Raw genomic sequence first — 25,074 nt, 5'->3', positions numbered from 1 at the left:
TAATATTTCTTAATCTTTGTGCATATGCACGTGTGGTTTTTATATGACTATACTTTGAATGAACATGTTCAGCCTAGTAGCCAAAACCCAGGGACAGGCTCAACCACAGATTCCTAAGTCGCCTGTGTAGTCCGTGGACAGGAAGTGAGGAAATGAGACGGCCAGGAAAGGTGCCTGGTAGAAAGTTAAAGTGGGCCAGTAGAAAGCATGGTAAGAAATAGCCTAAGGTGGAAAGCAGGCTGCTGTAATGGCTCTTCACCTGGTTCCTATGGCCTCAGTTGTGACTTATTTTAAATGTTTCAGGCTGGAGCCAGAATAAGATGATAATTGAATGATAGTTATGTTCTAAGAAAATAAATATTAAGAAATTATAACATCTAGTCTCATTTCTGTTATCATGTCCATTATTATTGCTTACTGTAGCTCCATTCTGTTGAACATACCTTAACCTCCCTAGGCAGTCCAGATATTCCCCTCTGTTGTCTATAGATACCTTTAAACAGAATTACTTTGGTTCTCCCTTCAATTACCATATCCTCTCTATCCATTATTATCATGTTATTTTGTATTCTTACTTTTCCTCTACCTGTGGAATATTTGTTTGTTTCTTAACCTGCCTGGAGGCATGGATAGATGTTCCAGTTCCAGAAACAGTATGAATAGTACTAAAATCACTTACGTGGGAGTATTTGATGGGCAAAGTATATTTGGAGCACAGCAGACAAGAGGTTTCCACCTCCCAATTCTTCCTTTTTAAAAATTGAGGTATATTTCATATGTAGTAAAATGTGCAGATCGTAAGTGTACATATAGCTCAATGAGATTTTACCCATGTGACCACCACTCACATCAAGATACAGAACATTTTAGTTAGGCCAGAAAGTTTCCTTGTGCCCTTTTTCAGCCAACACTCTCCCAAAGGTAACTACTATTCTGACTTCTAGTTCCATATTTTAATTTGTGTGTTCTTGAACTTTATGGAAATGGAGTCACAGAATATGTCCTCTGGCATCTGTATTCTTTCACTTGATGTAATGTTTTTGAGATTCATCTGTGTTTAATGTCAGTAGTTCATTCACTTTGTATTGATATGTAATATCCTGTTGTGTGAATATAATATAATTCATTTGCCCATTTTTCTGTTAAGGGCATTTGGATTATTTTTGGTTTGGGACTTTTGTGAATAAAGATTCTGTGGATATTGAATATGTCTTTTGATGGACACGTGCACTCATTTCTTTTAGATATGCCCAGGTGTAGAATTGCTAGGTCATAGGGTAGTCTGCATTTAAACTTAATTAGAAACTGCCAATTTTTTATTTTTATTTTTAAATATTTATTCTTGAGAGAGAGTGAGAGAGCACAAGTGGGAGAGGAGCAGAGAGAAAGAGAGGGAGATACAGAATCCAAAGCAGGCTCCAGGTTCTGAACTGTCAGCTCAGAGCCCAAAGCAGGGCTTGAAACCATGAACCGTGAGATCGTGACCTGAACCTGACCGAGCCACCCAGGCACTCTGTCAAAACAATTTTTTAAATGGTTAGACCATTTTATACTCACACCAGCCATATGTGAGAGTTCCAGTTCTTCCACATTGTTGCCCATGCTTATTAGTCTTTTTAATTTTAGTCATTCTGGTTTGGTGTGTAGTGATATCTCATTGAGGTTTTAATTAGATTTCTTCATTGAATAATGATAATGAGCACTTGTCAAAAACTTTTTGGCCTGTTGGATAGCATCTTTTGTAATGACTCTACAAGACTCTACAAGTCTTTTGCCCATTTTAAAATTGGGTTGTCTTTTTCTTACTGATTTTTGTATTGCATTTTCTGGTTATGAATCCTTTGTCAGATAATGTATTGTGAATATGTACTCCCAGTTTGTAACTTAAGCCTTTTTACTTTTTCTAATAGTCTTTAGAGGAGCCAAAGTTCTTAGGCAAGAGTTTAAAAAAAACTTTTTTTTTTAACATGTATTTATTATTGAGAGACAGAGCATGAGCATGGGGGGCGGGGGCAGAGAGAGAGGAGGAGACACTGAATCTGAAACAGGCTCCAGGCTCTGAGCTGTCAGCACAGAGCCCGATGCGGGGCTTGAACCCACAAACCGGGGGATCATGACCTGAGCCAAAGTCAGATGCTTAACCAACCGAGCCACCCAGGTGCCCCACTTAGGCAAGAGTTTTTAAAGGCACTTCAGACACCAGTTTATTAACTAATATACTAGCCATTGTTAGTAATCGTGTTGTTTTATTTTTTTAATGTTTATTTATTTTGAGAGACAGAGAGAACAGAGCATGTGAGCAGGGGACAGGCAGCGAGAGAGGGAGAGAGAATCCCAGGCAGGCTCCATGTTGTCAGTGCAGAGCCCTACATGGCAGGGCTCGAACTCACGAACTGTGAGATCATGACCTGAACCAAAATCAAGTCAGACACCTAGCTGACTGAGCTACCTAGGCACCCCAATCATACTGGTTTTCTATTGCTACTATAACAAAGCACCAGAAATTAAGTAGCTTAAAACAATAAAATAAATTTGTTATCTTATAGTTCTATAGATTAGAATTCTTTTTTTTTTTTAATTTTTTTTTCAATGTTTATTTATTTTTGGGACAGAGAGAGACAGAGCATGAATGGGGGAGGGGCAGAGAGAGAGGGAGACACAGAATCGGAAACAGGCTCCAGGCTCTGAGCCATCAGCCCAGAGCCTGACGCGGGGCTCGAACTCCCGGACCGCGAGATCGTGACCTGGCTGAAGTCGGACGCTTAACCGACTGCGCCACCCAGGCGCCCCTATAGATTAGAATTCTGACACAAGTCTCACTGAGCTAAAATCAAGGTTGGCAGGTCTGTGTTTTTTTTTTTCTGGGGGCTCTAAGAGAGAGTCAGTTTTCTCGTCTTTTCCAATTTACATGGCTCATCGTCCCTTTCTAGCGTTCTGTAGCCTTCCTGGGCACATGGCCACTTTCCTATATCTTCAAAGCTAGAAACTTTACATCTCTGAGCATTTTTCCGTAGTCCCATCTCCCAAAGTTTCCTGCTTTTGAGGACTCAGGTGATCAGGTGGACATACTATAATAATCTAGGATAATCTCCTCAATGCAAGGTCCTTAACTTAATCACATTTGCAAGATCATCTTTGGCATTTAAAGTGACATATTCATTCATAGGTTTTGGGATTGAGATGCAGACGTCTTTGGGAGCCATTATTCTGCCTACCATTCTAATGTAGTTACTACTGTCGCCCATGAATTGCTAAACTAATGTAGTAGCCCATCAGCATCCTCATTGATGCTGAGTGGGACAGGAGAAAGGAGTCCAAAACAATACACTGATAAGGCTAAATAAATAGGATATTCTGGCTCCTGTATGTATATGTGGTACTATAATAAGGCTATATACTAGGTAAGTATTAAATTAGAAAAGAGAATGTGATCAGTTCCCCTTAGGGTAGGTGGGAAACAATTAGAAAAGCTCTTATTAAATACCTTAAATGGCTTCTCATCAGTTTAGGCATAAAGTACAAACTTCTTAGGACACCTCTCCAAAGCTCATTCTTTTAATCACTACATTCTACTACCTCTCTAATACAGTAGTGCATTTTGTTTCTAATGTGAATGCTAACTTCACCAGGAAAGTACAAACATGCATACCCTATAATTGTAGCTGGCATTGTTTTGACACCACCAATAACACCAGAATCTCTAACCTGAGTTCATAATTTTAAAATAATCACACCTTACACCATTAATGCCTTTGATACTTTATAATAATATGCCCTTCTCCTTTTTCATTTATTCGGGGTCCCTTCTTATACATTTTGGTAAATCATGATAGACTTTAAAAGGAGCTCAGTTGTTCGTGGACCTTTAACTTTCTGTCATGGTAAATAAGCTAACCTACTTCAGAAATCTAATGACTGCATTCTCTATGTACATGAATTTTTAAAAAAAATTTTTAAGTTTTTAAATTTATTTTGAGAAAGACAGAGTGAGAGAGGGGGAAGGACAGAGAGAAAAAAGGAAAGAGAGAGAATCCCAAGCAGGCTCCACACTGTCAGCTCAGAGCCCAATGCAGGACTCGAACCCACAAACCGTGAGATCATGACCTGAGCCAAAACCAAAACTCTTAACCAACTGAGCCACTCAGGTGCCCTTACGTGAATTTTTTTAATAGCTTGAGTTAGGGACTAGAAAATAAAATTTATTGATGCCTACTATATGTCAGGTATATGCGAGGTAATCCTCATAGCAACCTTTCAATGATAAACATTGTTACCTTTATTTTACAGTTTAGATATCTGGGTCTCAAAGAGACTTAAGCAATTTGCCAAAATAGATAAGTAATAAGTGATAGACTTGGGAATGTAGTTTAGATCTGATTCCAAAGCCTTTATACACTCTTTCCATGGTATGGTCAGTCAAATGGATCAAAATAAATCGGTATTGGAACATATCTGTATTCTGTTGTAACCTTGAAAAACTTTGACTGGTAGCCTGCCAGAATATTTAAATCAAGAGGTTCTAACTCAGTGAAATTCTATTACATGCTTGAGAGACTTGAAACTGTACTGAAGTGCTGTGAATATGAACATCTAATTAGAAGATGGTACATTGACCTTTTTATTCCAATTCCATTACTATTTGACTGCCTCGGTTTTCACTTTAGCCATGGCCATGTGGGGAAACTTGTCCCTGTTGCTTGTTTTTTGGAACGTTCTAGATAATTCCTATAAATGTGAATTTTATTTTAACTTTGATGCCTCAGACTTTTAAGGGAAACATTGTGATGAAATGTTGGCTAACAATCACCCTTACATTAATTGTCTCATTCTCCATGGGATTGAGTCGATTTACATGTCAAGAGCAAAAAAAAAAAAAGAAAATGTTTAGATTCCTTTTAAAGAATCTCCAGAATTTCTAATTTGTATAATTTAAGGATCAATGAATGTTGTTTTGTTTTCACACATTTCACATTTGTTCCTTTGGCTTGGGCAACTCAACCTCTCTATTCTTGAATTTCTTATTTGTGCTAGTTGGGATACTATTCAGAAAATATACACCTGTTGACAAATTGTAGCATGTTAGTGGTGAGAACTGGTTAACTGTGCTAAAACTTTGCCAGGGTTCTCCAGCCGGGCATGCCACTTTTAATTCAATCATTTTCTTTTTAAAAGAGATAACTGTTTGAAAATCTGGATGCCTTGGCAGTTTGGTGCTAATCTGGATTCTCTGCCTTTACTGGCCTCATCTTCTACAACTGTCCTGGGTGTACTTGATACTTTATATCAAACGACTTGCTATTTTCAGAACCACCTATATTTTTACATGTCTGCCTTTAACCTTCTGTTGTCTGGCAAATTCAGCATGTCTGTCCTTCAGGACTTGGCATAGTATCATTTCCTCTAGAAAGCCTGCCTTTTAAACTTTCCTCAGTCCCTGATAGAATTGGAGGACCCTTTTCTGTGCTCCCACTGAATACAATGCATATCTTTACCACACCACTTAATACACCATATAGTAATTATCTGTTTGCTTTCTCTCCCTTAATGTTCTGTAGTAGTTAAGGGGGGAAAGTGGCAAAACACGAATTTGGAGGCATTTAGGCAAGAGCCAGATCGTGCAGGGCCAGAGTAAAGCATCTGGATTTTATTCTAAAAGCCAGTGGAGGGTTTTTAGTAGGAATGTGACATGATGCTGTTTATGCTTTTAAAAGATCATCCCGGATGCTTTGTGGAGAATGGGTTTTTTTTTTAATTTTTTTTTTTAACATTTATTTATTATTGAGAGACAGAGACAGAACATGAGCATGGGAGGGGCAGAGAGAGGGGAGACACAGAATCTGAAGCAGGCTCCAGGCTCTGAGCTGTCAGCACAGAGCCCGACGTGGGGCTTGAACTCACAAACTGCGAGATCCTGACCTGAGCCAAAGTCGGATGCTCAACCAACCAAGTCCTCCAGGCGCCCTGAGAATGGTTTTGTAGACAGTAAAAGTGCAAGCTGGGAAACCAGTTAACAGACTGTTGCAGTGGTCCAAGTGAGAGATGATAGTGGTTTACACTGGGACAGCACCAGTGGACACTGGAGAGAAGTGGATGACTTGGGATGTATTTTGGAGAGAGTGCCAATAGGGGTTATTAATGTGTTAAATGTGGGGGTTAAAAAAAAGATTTTCAGTTGACTTCTAGGTTTCTAGTTTATGCAACCGTGTGGAGAGAATATCTTGCATTCCGTTTTGATTGTGTTGAGCTTTTAAATGCCTGTGAGACATTAAATGCGGAGTCAGGTAGATGTTAAAATATGTGAGATTGGAGTTCAGGGGAGGGGGTTAGGCATCATTGTCAAAAGTTGGTATTTAAAGCTGTGGGAACTGATGGGATCACCTGAGGGAATGAACGTAGAAAGAGAAGATGGCTGAAGATGAATATAAATACCACAAGTTCATCACCCAAAGGCAGAATCTGGCATGTAGACGTGTTTTGATTGGGTTAAATTTAAAATTTAACCATTTTAAAATTAGTTGCCCAGGGGCATCTGGGTGGCTTAGTCAGTTAAGGTCACCTCAGGTCATGATCTCACTGCTTGTGAGTTCAAGTCCCGCATTGGGCTCTGTGCTGACAGCTCAGAGCCTGGAGTCTGTTTCGGATTCTGTGTCTCCTTCTCTCTCTGCCCCTCCCCGGCTCGTGTTCTGTCTCTCTCTCAAAAATAAATAAACGTTAAAAAAATTATTTTAAATAAAATTAGTTGTCCATGTTTGAAAATTGAGAGAGTTCCCATAGAAATCCAGATCTTTGCCTTCTCTTGAATAATTAGAAGACACAGCATCACTGAGCCTGTATTTCTGCATGGGAGCTGTCAGCGCAGGCTGTTCTCTTCAGACTGGTCTATACATTTGACCACAACCTCTACTGTTCCTTATTGTTCTTCACTTAGCTATTTTACTTAAATGCCTCTCTGGGCATTTGAGTTTACAGCCCCTGATTTAGACCTGAAGGATAGAAGGAGCCAACAAAGGAACCTAGGAAGAAGCAGTCATGAGATAAAAACCAGGAGAATAGGGCATTACAGAAAACTAGAGAGGAAAGTATTTCAGTTACTAACTGCCAGTAAGAGAGTAAGATGAAGACAGAAAAGCGCTGTTTTAGTGGTGTGAAGAGGTTTGAGGAATCGATGGGGAATAGAGGTAAGGAAATGGAGACAGTTCTTTTGAAAACTCAGGGAAGTGAAGAAGCATAGGTAATGGGGTGGAAAGGTGGCTTTGGAGATACTATGAGAGAATATGTAACAGTCCCTTAGAGAAGTAGATGTTAAAGAGACAGGAGAGAAAGGTGCTAATAAGTTGAAGATTTAAGAGAACAGATGATATCCTAGAGCACAAGAGCCTGGTTGGCCTTTACTAGAAGGAGACATGCTGCTTCAGGGAAGGAAGGAGAGCATTGGTCCTGAGGGGGTAACAGTATGGAATACTGTTAGATAAAATGAGAATCTTCAGGGTTCACACAGAAGCAGAGAATTACCTTAGGCTGAAGATTTAGACTAAAAATAGACTTAGATTTATAGATTTATATAGATTTATTTAGACTAAATCATGGACTTTGGAATTTAATCTGTTAAAATCTGATAGTTTTTTTTTTTTTAATGTTTATTTATTTTTGAGAGAGAGAGAGACAGGCACAGAGTGTGAATGAGGGAGGGACAGAGAGAGGGAGACACAGAATTTCAAGCAGTCTCCAGGCTCTGAACTATCAGCACAGAGCTGACATGGGGCCTCTCCCTCTCCTGTTGGCATGCAGGCAGATAAGAGAGTGAGGTCCTGGCTTTTCCTCTTCTTAGGAAGACACTAGTACCATCAAGGGGACCTTACCCTCCTGACCTCTTCTCAACTTAATTACCTTCTAAAGTCTCCACACCCAAAGGCTCCACATTTGGGGTTAAAGCTTCAACATATCAATTTGGGAGGTGGGGACACAGACGTGCAATTTGTAACAAGTTCCATCAACTGGTGAATGGATGAATAAAATGTAGTGTGTTCACAGAATAGAATATTATTCATCCATGAAAGAAAGAAATTATTGATATATGCTATAATGTGAATGAACCTTGAAAATATGCTCAGTGAAAGAAACCAGATGTAAAAGGCTACATACTGTATGATTCTATTTATATGAAAAGTCCAGAAGAGGCAAATCTATAGGGACAGAAAATACATTAGTGATTATCTAGGACTGAGGAGTGGGGAGAGGTGAGGAGAAATAGGGAGTGACTACTGATAGATAGGAGATTTCTCTTTGGGATGATAAAACTATTCTAAAATTAGGTGATGATGGTTGCACAGTCTGAACATTTAAAAACAGTTGAATTGTGCATTTTAAATTAATTTTATAGTATATGAATTATATCTTGATAAAGCTGATAAGCTTTAGCAAAAATAGTTTGCTTTAAGGTGGCAAAATAGAAAATATTGTGTCGAGAAAGGTGATGCTGTTCTATTACATTTCTTTGCTTTCTCAGTAGATTGTTGAAAGGAAGTAAATTGTAGAGATCTCTGAAAATCAGACTTTTAATGCTATATGATAAACAGTACAAGAGAACATTTGAGAAGGTTTGGACAAAAAAAATTCTTGACCAAATCATGATTAAGTAGCCAGTCTACCTTTCAAAATGAATAGTCATCCCTCTACATTAAAAAAAAAAAATGTTTTTAATGTTTGTTTATTTTTGGGAGAGAGAGACGGAGCACGAATGGGGCAGGGGCAGAGGGAGAGAGAGGGAGACACAGAATCCTAAGCAGGCTCCAGGCTCTGAGCTGTCAGCACAGAACCCGACTCGGGACTCAAACTCACGAATCACGAGATCATGACCTGAGCTGAAGTCAGACACTTAACCGACTGAACCACCCAGGTGCCTCATCCCTCTGCATTTCATTTTTATTCTTAGTATATTGTATGCCTTTATCTCACAGTTTGTGGGTTCCCCAACCCCCCTTCCATTAATTTATCCACCTTTGCACCTTCTAATTTCTCCCTTGGTAAAAAGACCTCAACTATTCTACTTCCTCATTTCTTTAGAATGAGTACAGTAATTGTTTACTTCTGTCATTTCATTTTGAATATTAAAAAATATGTGATAACACATTTAGTGACTTTTTTTAAAAAAGCAATGGTAACAGAACTTGAAATTTTTCTCAAGTGGCTTTGTACAATTTTGTGATACCCCCATTTACCATGTTTGTTGACCATCTTAACCACCCTTAAGGCTCTTAACCATCCTTAAGGCTAACTCCCCTGGTTTCTTTTCTCTGTCTTTCTTTGTAAGTGCCCTTCTTCTGTGCTCTCGTGGTATTCTGCATATCTCTTTATTATATCTCCATCTACTGGCATTTTAACTGCCTGTCTCTTCCATTAGACTATATGCTTCATTCAGGTCAATGACTGAATCTTATCTTTGTAACTGTAACTGAATTTGGCAAATAGGAGGTGCTCAGTAAGTGCTTGTGGAATTGTTTAATATATCACAGTAGAAACTTTTTTTATCAGGTTTGATAGGGGCTTGTATTTGGTCAGCTAATTTTTAAAACTTCAAAGCATAGAATTATTGAAAAGATAATATAAACACCTACCTTAAAATTTTATTTTAATTCGAACATATAATGTATAATCTTTGACAATTATTTGATATACAGTGTGGCCTTTAAATATGGGATCCTAATTAATAGTTCTCCTTAGACTTTCTTGGATTAAAAACAAAAATTTTTAAAAACCCTAAAATGAACAGTTTATTTAAAATAGAGGCACTTGGAAAGAACTTTGAGATATAAATACAATCTTTAAATTTTTACTGTTTTTCTCAATCTAACATATCTTACCCACGCTTAATTCAACAGCAGTTTTTATTAGCAACTCTCTTTTATTGAGTCCATTTTGAGCATTTTAAATAGTTTCTGGAGAAACAACGGCTTTCTTTGGAATCATATTTCTGATAACTACATACAGTGGCATTAACAGGTTTGGTAACAAACAGAACTGTCTGACTCTTAGTATACAATTCAGCTATTTGGCTGGGCTGGAAGTGCTAGGAAGTACTAAAGAGTAGCTAACTACCTGTAAACACTAAAGCTTATCTTAAGAGGTAGACAGTCTCTCCTTTGCTGTCCTGCCTGCCCGCCCCTCCCTTGTGGTGTATTCAGTAAACTTCTATATACATTCAAAAAAAAAAAAAAAAAAAGACTTATCCTGAGCATTGGGTAGTATATTTTATAGAAAGAATGGAGAATATTGATTAATCCAATAAGTCCACTTAGTAGAGGGAATTTATGAGAACTTGTCCTGTACTTGGTTTTTTTTTTTTTCTATATCAAAATTTCATCAATTATAGAGCTTATGCAGAGTCTACTATATCCTGCCATAAGATTTCATAAACTTCGTTCTTAAAACTCAGTGCTTTGTAATGTCATATTACCTTCTCAAGTCACTCTGGCTACCCCCAAAGAATTTCATGCTAATCTTTTTTTTTTATTTGTTTGTTTTAATTTCAGTGGTAGGAATGGGATCCTGGTGCTTCCACATGACTCTGAAATATGAAATGCAGGTCAGTAATGACAAAATTAACTAAATGCTTATTTCTCTTCACCCAGACACTTCAAATTTGAGGGAAGAATACATTACTAGAGGATGCTGTTGAGACAAGCGACTAAAGGAAAAAAAAGAGATTAAAAATCTCTTTTTACTTCAGGCCAGAGGATCCAAATTGACTAAGTGGAATAAAGAGGCGAGCAAATAAATTATTCATAGAGAAAACAAGTGAGAGCAGTATAGCGTTGACTACCTCTGTGCAGGCATGAAGTGTTAGAGAAGGATTGCAGAGTACAGACCCCTGGGTGCATTTTAAAAAGACAATTCACCAAGGTAGTATATTCTTAGATGCCTGCATTTCCTCATGTCTGTCTTACAGCATCCATTTGAATGGATGGTTCCTCTAGCTAGCAAAGTGTTAGGGCTATGCAGGGATTTTACTGTCCTTGCTCTAAGGAGGCTATATATCTAGTCATAAATCTTTTGACCTCTTTTTTTTTTTTTTTAATGTTTGTTTATTTTTGAGAGAGAGATAGAGTGCAAGAGGGGGAGGGGAAGAGAGATAGGGAGACACAGAATCCAAAGCAGGCTTCAGGCTCCGAACTGTCAGCACAGAGCCTGATGTGGGGCTTGAACTCAGGAACCCCGAGATCATGACCCGAGCCGAAGTCAGACGCCTAACTGACTGAGCCACCCAGGTGCCCCAATCTTTTGAGCTCTTTATTCCTCATTAATAACCTAGAAACTTCTGGAACAGCACTGTCCGGTAGAAATATAACATGAGGATATATGCAATTTAAAATTTTCTGGGAGCCACATTAAGAAAAGCCATGTTAAAAAGAAATAGTTGAAATTAATTTTAATAATGCATTCATTTAACCCAACATATGCAAATATTATTTCAACATATAATCAGTATAAAAATGTATTAATGAAATGTTTCTTATCTTGAAATAAGGTATATATCTCAGTTTGGATTAGGTTCATTCAAACACTCAGTAGCCAGATAAGGCTGGTGGCTGCTGGATTGGACAGTGCTATTCCAGAAGGATTTGTGAATACAACAGTCTATGAATTATTAATTACATCTATATTAAATGTGTAAGAATTTTTTAGGATTGACTCTGATATTCAACACGTATTTATAGTAAGGTGTTCTGTGTGTAGGTTGTGCTTGCTCTGGAGAATACACAATTGAATAAGACACTGATCTGACTTAATTGAGCATAGAACATACTTCTCACACTTTCTAGCAGAAAAACAGACTTACAAACAATGGCATAATATGAAAATTATTTTTAAAAAGAAGTACAAATCTGTGGCATCACAGTAGAGTTTGGAAGAATGTATAAAAGTCAAAGACATTTAACCAAAATTTGAAAGATTTAGTTAAAACTTTCTAGGTACTGAAAGGATGAAATGACATACCAGACTTCCATTGTGCCATGGAGAGGCGGGGAGTCATTTCATTGTTTGGTATATGTGACAACAGTGATAAAACGAGCACTTAAAATGTGTTTCGAGAATGGTGAAAAATTGCAGGAATGTTGTTCAAAATATTTAACAGCTATAGGGTAAGAGTTCCAACAGTGAGAATGGTGATACCAGTGAGCAACAGCTGAAATATAGACCCTGAAAATAAGGCTTCGTGTTTGATCATACTAAAAAATAATTGGAATTTTTCCAGCTCTAGCTATCATGAAGTGCTTTCATATAGAGTATCTTAAGTAGTTATTACCATGTTTTATAAATTCCAGTACTAGAACTGAAAGAGGCTAATTGATTTGACCAAAATCACCCACAGTTTATAAATGATGTATCTCCTATATATTTATATATACACACACATATATTTTTATATACACATATATACATCCATTTTCTAGGTCTGCCGGCATGGGAGCAGAAGAGCATACCTAACATTCAGATCTGGTTTCTAAAAACCATTCTCCATTTAAAAGGAACGGTGCTGGGGTGGCTGGCTGGCTTAGTTGGTGGAGCATGTGACTCTTGATGTCAGGGTCGTGGATTCGAGCCCCATGTTGGGAATAGGGTTTACTTTAAAAAATAATAATAATAAATAAAATCTTTAAAAAAATAATAAGGCAGAAAAAAGGACATTATGAACCTAGAACATCTTTTTATGCTAGAAAGAATGGAAAAGCTAAAAGAATGATGGGCACATGTCAGAAGAACACTGGAAACCAACTTAAAGGGGTTCCCATGGGCCAAATTTGGGACAATTTGAGCATCAAAATAAATATTGATAGTAACAGTTTATAATAGTTACCAAACCCATTGAGCATATAACCCATTGAACAAAATGGGAAATTATGAAGTCATACTAAAATAATAAGCTATATATAATTGAAACAATACGTGATCATAAGTAAATGAGTAAGTTAAAAATTTGATGCTGAATTTACATAGTTTTGAAGTACTTTACCATAAAATAATTATAAAGGGAAAAAGTAGCTTTACAGTGAAGGAGCAGTGAACAACCTTAGTCAAATAGAGTGAGTATCTTCAGTGATGGGACAAATCAAAATTGTGTGCCACCTGACAAGATACAGTGGCAAGAACATAGCATCACTTCTCTGATATTCTTGCCAAAGATGCATGATCTGAATCTAGTCATATTGGAAACATCAGGCAAAATCAAATTGAGTGACATTCTATAAAATAACTGGCATGTAATCTTCAAAAGTATCCATGGTCATAAAATTAAAAGACTGAAGAACTGTTTGAAATTGAAAAACACCAAAAAGACATGACCACTACATATAGTGTGTGATTCTGGACTGGATGGGGTGTGTGTGTGTGTGTTTACATTTATGATATTGGGACACTTAGAAAAACTTGGATGAAGCCTGAGGATTACGTGGTAGTAATAAATTAATGTTAATTTCCTGATTTTGTTGATAGTATTGTGGATATGTCGATGAATCTTTTTTTTTAAAGATTTAATGCACATTCCATAAAGTTCACCATTTTAAAGTATATAAGTTAATTGCTTTAAGTATACTCACAAAATTGTGATGCCATCACCACTAATTCCAAACACTTTTATCATCCCAAAGAGAAACCCCATGCCCATTAGCCATCTCTTCTCATTACTCTCTGTCTCTGTAGATTGGCCTATTCTGGACATGTCATTGTAATGGATCATACAGTGTGTGACCTTTCATGTCTGGCTTCTTTGACTTAGGGTGAATAATACTACATTATATGGGTATACCACATTTTGTTTCTCATTTGTCAATGAATGGACTTTGGGCTATTTCCACTTTTTGGGTTTTATACATAATGCTGCTGTGAACATTTGTGTGCAAGATTTTGTGTGGATATATGTTTTCAATTCTCTTAAATATTTATTTATTAGAAATGGAATTGCTATGGGGCGCCTGGGTGGCTCAGTCTGTTGAGCATCCGGCTTCGGCTCAGGTCATGATCTCACGGTTTGTGAGTTCGAGCACACGTCGGGCTCTGTGCTGGCAGCTCAGAGCCTGGAGCCTGCTTCTGATTCTGTGTCTCCCTCTCTCTCTGCCCCTCCCCACTCATGCTCTGTCTCTCGGTCTCAGAAATAAATAAACATAAAAAAAAAAAAAAAAAGAAATGGAATTGCTAGGTCACATGGTAATTCTGTTTTTAACCTTTTGAAGAGTTACTAGACTATTTTTCAAAGTGGCTGTGCCCTTTTACGTTCCCACCAGCAATTTCTCCATATTCGTCCTTCCTTTTGAGTATAGCCATCCTGCTGGTTATGAAATGATATCTCATTGTGGTTTTGATTTGCATTTTCCAGTGATGTTGAACATTTTTTCATGTGCTTATTGCCCGTTTGTATATCTTCACAGGAAAAATATCTATTCAGATCCTTTACCCATTCTTAAATTGTGTTATTTGCCTTTTTATCATTGAGTTTTAAGGGTACATATCTTGGGTATTAGACCCTTATTGAATACATAGTTTGTGAATATCTTCTTCCATTCTGTGGGTTGTTTTTTTATTTTCTTAATAGCATCCTTTGAAGCAAACTGGTTTTGATTTTTTTCTTAGGTTGCCTGTGCTTTTAATATCATATCTAAGAAACCATTGCTTAATCCAAGGTCATGAAGATTTATACCTGTGTTTTCTTCTAAGAACTTAATAGTTTTAGCTCTTACATTTAGGTCTTTGGTCCATTTTTTTAAATTCCAGTATAATTAACATAAAATATTATATTAGTTGCAGGTGTACAGTATAGTGATTGAACAATTCTGTATGGTATTCATTGCTCATCATGGCAAATGTACTCTTAATCCCCTTCACCTATTTCACCCAATACTCACTCACCTCCCTCTGGCAACCACCAGTTTGTTTTCTATATTTAAGAATCTCTTTTTGTTTGTCTCATTTTTTCTTTGGTTTGTTTCTTAAATATACACGTGAGTAAAATCATATGGTATTTTTCTTTGATTTATTTCACTTAGCATTATACCCTCTAGATCCATCCATGTTGTTGCAAATGGCAAGATTTCATTCTCTTTTATGACCGAGTAACATTCCACTGTACATATTTACCACATCTTATTACCATTCATCTATGGATGGATACTTGGATTGCTTCCGTATCTTGGTTATTGTAAATAATGCCACAATAAACATGGTGCATATATCTTTTCAAATTAATGTTTTTTTTTTCCTTTGGGTCAATACCCAGCAGTGGAACTACTGGATCATATGGTAATTCTGTTTTTAATTTTTTTGAGAAGCCTCCATACTGTTTTCCACAGCGGCTGTACCAGTTTGTATTCCCGCCTACAGTGCACAAGGGTTCCTTTTTCTCCACATCCTCACCAACACTTGTTTCTTGTGTTTTTGACTTTAGCCGTTCTGACAGATATGAGATGATATCTCATTGTGGTTTTGATTTGCATTTACCTGATGATGAGTAATGTTGAGCATCTCTTCATGTGTCTGTTGGCCATCTGTATATCTTCTTTGGAGAAATGTCTGTTCATGTCCACTGCCCATTTTCTAATTGGATTGTTGTCTTGGTGTTGAGTTAATATACTTTTGATACTAACCCTTTACCAGATATATCATTTGCAAATATCTTCTCCCATCCAGTAGGTTATCTTTTAGTTTTGTTGGTTGTTTCCTTAGCTGTGCAGAAGCTTTTTGTTTTGATGAAGTCCCAATAGTTTATTTTTGCTTTTGTTTCCCTTGCCTTAGGGGACATATCTAGAAAAATGTTGCTATGGCCGATACTGCCTGTGTTCTCTTCTAGGATGTTTATGGTTTCAGGTTCCACATTCAGTTGTTTAATCCATTTTGAGTTTATTTTTGTGTATGGTATAGGAAGTGGTCCAGTTTGATTTTTTTTTTTTTTTTTTTTTTTGCATGTAGTTGTCCAGTTTTCCCAGCACCAGTTGGAAGAGATTGTCTTTTTTCCCATTGTAGATTCTTGTCTCCTTTGTCATAGATTAATCGACTGTATGATCCTGGGTTTATTTCTGGGCTCTCTATTCTGTACCATTGATCTATGTGTCTTTTTTGGGGGAGGGGGCAGTACCATACTGTTTTGATTACTACAGCTTCATAGCATATCTTGAAATCTGGAATTGTGATGCCTCCAGTTTTGTTCTTTTTTTTTTTTTTTTTTTTCAAGATTGCTTTGGCCATTCAGGGTCTTTTGTGGTTCCATACAAATTTTAGGATTATTTGTTCTAGTTCTGTGAAAACTGCTATTGCTATTTTGATAGAGATTGCATTAAATCTATAGATCACTTTGGGTGATCTTTGGGTAGTATGGGTAGTATGGACATTTTAATAGCATTTGTTCTCCTGATTCTTTAATCCATTTTAAGTTCATTTTTTTTTTATATGGTGTGAGGTCAAGGTCTAGCTTCATTCTTTTGCACGTGGATATCCAGTTGCCCCAGAATCATTTGTTGAAAAGACTATTCTTTTGACATTGAATTTTCTTGGCACCCCTGCCTAAAATCAAACAATCATAAATGTATGAATTTATTTCTTGACTCTCAGTTTAACTCTCAGTTCTGTTCCATTGGTCTGTACTTGTACTAGTATCACACAGCCTTGATTACTATAGATTTGTAAATTTTGAAATCAGGAGCTGTGAGTCCTCCAAATTTGTTGTTGTTCTTCTCCTTCCTCTTTGGGGAGAGAGAGCGACCATGCACGTGCACAAGTGCACAAGTGCACAGGCAGGGGGTGAAGGGCAGAGGGGGAGAGAGAGAATCTTAAGCAGGCTCCATGCTCAGCATGTAGCCTGACACAGGGCTTGATCCCATAACCCTGGGATCACAACGCAAGCCAAACTCAAGAGTTGGATGCTCAACTAACTGAGCCACCCAGGTGCCCCTGTTCTTGTTTTCAAAAACTGTTTAAACTATTCTGGGTCCCTTGCATTTCCATGTGAATTTTAGGATCAGATTATCAATTTCTGCAAAAATTAGCTGGGACTTTGAAAGGGATTCCATTGAATCCACAGATCACTTTGGAGAGTATTGCTTTCTTTAATAGTGTCTTCTAATCCTTGAACATAGGATGTCTTCCCATTTATTTAAGTCTTTAATTTCTTTCAGTGATATTTTATAGTTAGTGTGTAAGTCTTGACTTCTTTTGTTAAATGTATTCATTCATAAGTAATGTATTTTTCTTAATTTCATTTTTATTTCTCATGCTAATTTATAGAAATAACAATGATTTTTGCATATTTTTGTATCCCACAGCACTGCTGAACTTTTTTTTTTTTTTTTTTTTTTTTTACCTCTAGTAGTTTTTTGTGTGTGCATATGTGGATTTGTTAGGGTTTCCTGAATACAAGATCGTGTCGTATGCAAATATAGTTTTATATCTTACTTATCAATTGGATGCCTTTTACTTATTTTTCTTGCCTAATTGCCCTGAATAGAACTTCTAGTACACTGTTGAATAGAAGTGGAAAGAGCAGGGGCGCCTGGGTGGCGCAGTCGGTTAAGCGTCCGACTTCAGCCAGGTCACGATCTCGCGGTCCGTGAGTTCGAGCCCCGCGTCGGGCTCTGGGGCTGATGGCTCAGAGCCTGGAGCCTGTTTCTGATTCTGTGTCTCCCTCTCTCTCTGCCCCTCCCCCGTTCATGCTCTGTCTCTCTCTGTCCCAAAAATAAATAAACGTTGAAAAAAAAATTTAAAAAAAAAAAAAAAAAGAAGAAGTGGAAAGAGCAGACATTCTTGTTTTGCTTCTGATCTTAGGAAGAAAGCTTTTAGTTTTTCATCATTAGTTATAATGTTGGCTGGGGTTTTGTGTGAATGCTCTTTATTAGGCTGAGGGAGTTCCCATTCTATTCCTAGTTTGCTGAGTGTTTTTTGTCATGAAAAGATGTTGGCATTTTCAAATATTTTTTTTCTGAATCTCTTGAGATGACCATGTGGTTTTTCTCCTTTATTATATTAGTATAGTCTAGTACATTGATTGATTCTCCTATGTTGAACCAATCTTGCATTCCTGTGATAAATTTAATTTGATCAAGGCATATAATCCAAGCGAATATCTTTGTAAGAAACATACACTAAAGTACTTGGGAGTAATGGAACCTCATGTCGGCAACTTATTCAAATGGTTCAGAGAGAGTAAAGTTCTTTGTACTTCCCTTCAAACTTTTCTGTACCTTGAAGTTGTTTTAATTTTTTTTTAAAGAAAAACATTGTACGTGTTCTTTGACCCAGTAATTGTACTCCTACATATACGTATACATCCTAAAAAGTAATCAAAGATAGGGAAAAGATGTTTTACAAGCGTGTTACACATGTGACAGTGTTACACATGATACAGTTTTTAAATGATCTAAATGTTTAACAAAAAGGAGACTGTTACATATACTATGATATAACTATGTGTTGAAGTGTACTATAGCCATTTAAAATAATATTTTGATGGGCGCCTGGCTGGCTCAGTCCGTAGAGCATGTGACTCTTGATCTCAGGGTGTGAGTTCAAGCTGTACATTGGGCATAAAGGTTACTTAAAAAAAATAAAATAAAGAAAAAATGATCTCTGTTTGAGTGTCTTTTTTTTTTTTTTTTTTTAATGTTTCTTCATTTATTTTGAGGGAGAGAGAGCATAGGCACGTGGGGTTTGGGGCAGAGAGAAAGAGGGAGAGAGAATCCTATGCAGTCTCCACGCTGTCAGCCCAGAGCCCATGTGGGGCTCAATCTCACAAACTGTGAGATCATGACCTGAGCTGAAATCAAGAGTCAGATGCTTAACCAACTGAGCCACACAGGTGCCCCTCTGATTGAATATCTTTAAAAATTAAATAAATAAATAATATTTTGAAAACCAGTAAAATGGGAAACTGTCATAAAGACAAAACTTTGTGTAATGTAAAATCAATCTTATAAACAATAGAAAAAAGACCGGAAGGAAGTACATTTTGCTTCATTTCTTTTCCCTTTTTACAAAGTTTGTAATCTGTGGCCCAAAATTACAGTAACTCCCACCTACCCATATAAATATTCTTAATATTGCCCCTTGCTTCCTGAGCAGTATTCAACCCAGATCAAGCTAAGTTATCTGCATATCCTGTGCCTGAACTGAGTAACTAAACATTGCTCATAGAAATTTTATCCCTTTGTTAAATTATCTCACTTTTAAATTATTTTTTTTAATGTTTATTCATTTTTGAGAGAGAGAGAGACAGAGCATGAGCAGGGGAGGGGCAGAGAGAGAAGGAGACACAGAATCCAAAGCAGGCTCCAGGCTCTGAGCTGTCAGCACAGTGCCTGACACGGGGCTCGAACTCACAGACCGTCAGATTACGACCTGAGCCAAAGTCAGTGCTTAAGCGAGTGAGCCACCCAGCCACCCCCTCACTTTTAAATTATTGAACGAAAACTCAAATAGCCACTCAGTGCCATAAGACAGTACCATTACATTTCCCTGACAATTTCCATTTCTGTTCTTCAGAACTGTTATTTCATACTTGTCCCTCTTTCTTTTTTGGATTTCTTTTTATATCTCTTTTGCCTCGTTTCCCTTTCTCCTCACTAATATCTTCAATATTTCACCAAAAATATAGAAGAAATCAGTAAGAAACATCCTCATGTTTCTACCACTATCATCTTCCTCCTGTTTTTGTGGGAGAAATGTTCCAACTCCTATCAAAGGCCAGTCTCCCCTCCCACCTCCTCAAAGACTCATGCCTGCAGTTATAAACTCCATCCCAGTCTCTGGCTCCACCATGGTCTTTAGACAGTCACTACACTTGTTCACTGCCATCTGCATACAAACATACTCAAATAACTCCCATCTTTTAAAAATTACTCCTCCCTTGACCCTGTGGCCAGCCCCAGCTGTTGAATCATGTTTTGGCTCCCTTTCACATCAAAACCACTCGAGTGTCTTTGCTCTCTCTACACTTACCTCCCTCTGTTTTCCTCTCATTACAGTTAGGTATTTTCTTCCCTTCATTTCACAGAAACTGCTATTGTCAAGGTCACCAGTCACCTTCATCTTGCCAAATCCAGTAGATACATTTCTATCTTATTATTTGACCTCTCCATAGCATTCTACACGATATTTGCTTTTTTCTTTGTGAAATACTTGTCTTGACTTTCCAGTTTTCTTTTACATAAAAGGAAACTCCCTTATTCTTTTTCCTTACCTCACTGGACATTGTGTAAGCCATCACCATCTTATTTCTTGGCTACTGCAGTAGTCAACAGTTGCCCCTACAACCATCCAAGGTAGTGTTTAACATTTTAGATCATACCATTCTTCTGCTTAAAGCTCTCCAAGGCATCCCTTTGCACTTCAGGTGAAATTTCAGTTCTCTACTATGGCCTGCATGATCTGGCCCTGGTCCAGTTCTCTAACTTCAGTTTTTACTGTTCCTCTGCATTGTTTACTTCACTCCAGCCATACTGGCCTTACTGTTCTTCAGACACTGCCTCATGGCCTTTGTGATTGCTGTTTCCTCTGCTGCAAAACTTTTCTCTCATATCTTTGCATGTCTGCTTCCTTCTGCCTCCTCAGTGCAAATGTTACCTACTCAGATATGCCTTTTATAACCACTTTATGTAGAGCAGTCCTTTCCACAAGTGACATTTACTTTATTCTTTTCATAGCACTTATCACCATTTGAATTTACCTTATTTGTAGTCTTCAACTAGAATGTAAACTTCTTGACAGCAGAGATTTCACTTATCTTAAATACCACTGGACTTTACCATATAGACTAGTGCTGGCACATGGCATGTGCCCAATAAATATGTAAATGGAAGGGAAGAAGGGAATGAGGAAGGAAGGAAGGAAGGAAGGAAGGAAAGAAAGAAAGAAAGAAAGAAGGAAGGACATTTAACCACATGAGTGAATAACTAAAGAGATGCACTGAAGTATTAAATAGTAGTTATCCCTGGATTATGTATGGGATTATAGAGAATTATATTTCATTTCTTTGTTTTCCAGATTTCCTATAATGAGCATAAAATACTTTTGCAATGAAGAAAATACATGTTTATGCTTGTTTTAAAAGAAAAGAGACTTTAAAAGATTCCAAAGGTGCTTTGGAGGAATAGTAATGATAATAAGCCAATCTGAATACCCTTCATCCTAAAGCAGACTACCTCCTGTTCTTGGAAGTGGGGGTGGAGGTATTTAATTCAGTTTTGAGTTTTATTTATGTGGCGGATTATTGTATTTTCCAAAGATGTTAGCACCAGTATATCTCATCTCACCCGCTGTTATTACAATGTGACATCGACTCTCTTCAAGAGGTAGGATCTCTGATCCTTGACCTTGAATCTGGGCAGGACTGTTACTATGGTGGACAGGAAGCTAAATGACTTCCAAGGGTGAGTCACAAAAGGCGAAGAACTTCTTCCTCATCCTCCTGGGATGCTTACCCTAGGAACCCAGCACCTTGTGGTAAAGAAGCCAGTCAGCCATGTGGAAAGGCCATGTATAGATGTTGCTGCCACAGCCTCACCTGAAGTCCCCAGACTGCAGCCAGCATCAACTGCCCAAAATTTGAGTGTGTGAATCTTTAGATGATTTCAGCCCTCAGCCTTTGAGCTGTCCCAGCTGACATTGAGTGAAGGAGAGATGAACTTCTCCCTCCCAGGTCGGCTCAAAATGCATACTAATCAGCAAAGTAAATATTAGTATTTTAAGCCACTGAGTTTTAAGGTGGTTTGCTATACAGTAACAGGTAGCCAGAACAATTTACAAAACATACCTAGTCTAATTCCGTGCATACAGCAACCTCTGACATTCCCTTAAGCACATGTTTTCTAAGAACTAGATAAGTTTTAAAATCTCTAGGATCATTCCTGCTGTCCATTCATGCTATTCCTAAAACAGTAACCCTGGAAGGTAGCGTGTGTCTATCACATACATAAAGAAACAACTGGGGCGCCTGGGTGGCTCAGTTGGTTAAGCGTTCGGCTTCGGCTCAGGTCGTGATCTCACAGTTAGTGGGTTTGAGCCCCACGTTGGGCTCTGTGCTGACAGCTCAGAGCCTGGATCCTGCTTCAGATTCTGTGTCTCCCCCTCTCTCTCTGCCCCTGCCCCGCTCACATTTTATCTCTCTCTCTCAAAAATAAACAAACCTTTAAAAAATGTAATAAAAACAAAGAAACAAACAGCTGCATGAATGCACTGAGACAAGGTGAGACTAAGAATCTGAGCGAAGGAAGAAGTAGGCTCTCCTACTGTGTGCTGAATAGATCATGACAATATTCAATTCTGAGGACTGACCTGGCTTGTGTTCAAATGCAAAATACCAGAATGGTGAAAGAACTAAAAATATAGGGGCGCCTGGGTGGCTCAGTTGGTTAATGTGTAACTCTTGATATTGGCTCAGGTCATGATCTCATGGTTGTGAGATTATGCTGACAGCGTAGAGCCTGCTTGGGATTCTCTCTCTCTGCCCCTCCCCTATTTGTGCCCCCCCCCCACCTTCTCTCTCTCCCTCTCTCTTAATAAATAAATAAATAGAATTTAAAAAAATAGAACTAAAAATCTACTACCACTTTGCTGGCTGTTTGAGCATAGATATGCCACTTAATTTTGCTGAGCTTTTGTTTCTTCATCTATCTAATGGATTTAATAATACCTATAGGAGTATTGTGAGGATCAATTGATTGGCATTTGTGAAAGTGTCATCATAGGATCTGGTAAATAAGTGTTTCATAAGTAATAGTTTCCTTCCTTTTTCTTTAGCTGATCAGAGTGCCTGAAACCACCATTATGGAGTCATTGTTAGTGATTCATTCCTTTGAGTACTATTATGTGTGCCTCAGTGAAGGGTACTATTGTAAGCGATGACTAACTCCTTTCTCATGATTAATGTGTCACATACTTTCGGCGACTAGCCAGAAGCAATGCATTTGGGACTGGGTTTGAGAAAAACATTAGAGGAGGAGTAGAGACACTAGTAGAGGACTTCAAATGAAAAGTGGAAAGTACCAAAGAATAATTTAGAATCATAGAATTTTAATATTAGAAGAGATTTTTAGGTATTCTCTACTGAGCATATATGATTGATAGTGGAAAAAAATAGATGCTAGTATAAAAAAAGTATTCATCTTCTTCTCATAAGTAAAAAAAAAATAAATTTCTCATACTTATCCTAGAAAACAAAACCAAAGAAAAATGTTTGTTCATCTATAATTTTCCTTACAATACAAAAACAAAAATAGCTTACATGCTATTGTAAATAATACATGTTCTGGTTATAAATATTACCCTTCTTTCTCCTTTGCTCCCTATCTCAATGAATGGAAACACCTTACACTGAAAGCCCAAGCTAAAAACCTGTGATTCATCTTTAATTTCTTCTGCTTTCTCACTACTGGAAACACTGAAAGCTCTTGATTCAACTTCCAGAGTAGCTCTCAAATACATCTACCTCTAGCTGTCTGCACAGCCACGACCTTAATCCATCATCTCCAGTCCTCATTTCTGTAACTGTTTCCTAATTGGTGTCCCTGCCTCCCCCATCCGTTGTCATACCAGAAGACAAATACTGTTCCTACAAACAAAACTAATTGTTTCCATTCTTTGAGCAGTGTTTGCTAGGCTTTGTACAAGTGTTAGAAATGAGATGTGTAAAATACAGTCCCTGGTCTCCAGAAGGCATGTCACTTTTTAAACATCTTTAATACTTGCCATAAGTCAGGCTCACAGGCTGTGATCTGGCCTCTGCCTACCTCTTCAGACTCCTCTTCAGACACACACCCCACGCTATCCTGGAACTCTGTGTTCTTTACCAGTCATAATTTTGCTACTTATGGCTTTGAAATAGGATTTTCATATTTGTGTTACCCAGATTTTAAAATCCATGCCCTAATCACCACCGCCACGTACCAGATAGCTCCTAGCCCCTAGAGCCTGCTGAAATTATTCAAATTAGCCAATGCTAAGCCTGCTTACCCTCCCTTACTTTGCCTTTCTCTGGGAAACCACAATAACGGTTGTCATCTATGCTTTCCCCTTGCTCATTGTGCCTCCTGACTGATGGTGGTGCTTTCCCTTGTGGCCCTGCTTGGCATAGGAACTGTGAATAACAAACTGTCTTTTCCGTGGCAGTCATCTCCTGATCTGTTGGCCTCACCATACCTGAAAAATAATAAAACCTATATTTTAAACACACTACCACCACCACTATAGAGTGAATTGTGTCCCCTCATATGTTGAATCTCTAGAACCGTGTGTGACAATATTTGGAGATGGGACCTTAAGATGGTCATTAGGTTTAGATGAGGTTATGAGGATGGGGTTTTCATGATGGGATTAGTGTCCTTCTAAGAAGAGACCAGAGAACTTGCTCTCTGTTACCCTTTCCCATGTGAGGTTACAGAGAAGGCAGCCATCTGCAAGTCAAGAAGAGAACTTTCACCAAGTACCAAATCTGCCAGTATCATCATCTTGGACCTCCCAACCTCCAGAGCTGTGAGGAATAAATTCTGTTGTTTTAGCTACCCAGTCTAAGGTATTGCTATAACAGCCCAAGCTCATGAAGACAGCCACTTGGTTTAAATCTTTTCAGCGGCTGGGGCATCTGGGTGGCTCAGTCAGTTAATTGTCCGACTTCAGCTCAGGTCATGATCTCACTGCGTATGAGTTCAAGCCCTGTGTCGGGCTCTGTGCTGGCAGCTCAGAGCCTGGAGCCTGCTTGGATTCTGTGTCTCCCTCTCTACTCATGCTCTGTTTATCTCTCTCTGTCTCAAAAAATAAACATAAAAAAAAAAATCCCTTTCAGCCTAAAACGCTTGCCTGATCTATTTGCTGCTTATCTCTCCAGCCTCATTTTATATCCTTTCTCTTCATCATTAATTAAGCTTCAATTGCAATGAACATTTTTCATTTCTTGAAATCCCCTTCCTGCGACAGGACCTTTGCACATTATATTTCCACTGCTTACGGGTTCTCCTCTTCCCCTCAGTCCCTCTTCATCTTACTCATATCTGCGTATTTTCTAGGTCTCAGGTTATGTATCACTCCTGTAAGGAAAATCTTTAT

At 38.0% G+C, this 25,074-nt stretch overlaps 1 protein-coding gene across 3 annotated transcripts in view; it reads left to right on the top strand.

Moving 5' to 3' along the window:
* ACER3 (alkaline ceramidase 3) overlaps positions 1–25,074 on the top strand; it is a 171,240-nt gene that overhangs the window by 89,157 nt on the left and 57,009 nt on the right. For 2 of the 3 annotated variants that reach the window (XM_045483902.1, XM_045483903.1), the window contains exon 3: positions 10,530–10,582. The exons of the other annotated variant lie outside the window; for it this stretch is intronic. In XM_045483902.1, the coding sequence (XP_045339858.1) occupies positions 10,530–10,582 (53 nt within the window). The remainder of the gene's footprint in view (positions 1–10,529; positions 10,583–25,074) is intronic. 3 annotated transcript variants of the gene reach the window in all.

This window comes from Leopardus geoffroyi, chromosome D1 (assembly GCF_018350155.1).
Source record: "Leopardus geoffroyi isolate Oge1 chromosome D1, O.geoffroyi_Oge1_pat1.0, whole genome shotgun sequence".
Lineage (NCBI taxonomy): Eukaryota > Metazoa > Chordata > Mammalia > Carnivora > Felidae > Leopardus > Leopardus geoffroyi.
The sequence above is the reverse complement of the archived record's forward strand: the minus strand, read 5'-3'. Positions and strand labels throughout refer to the sequence as shown.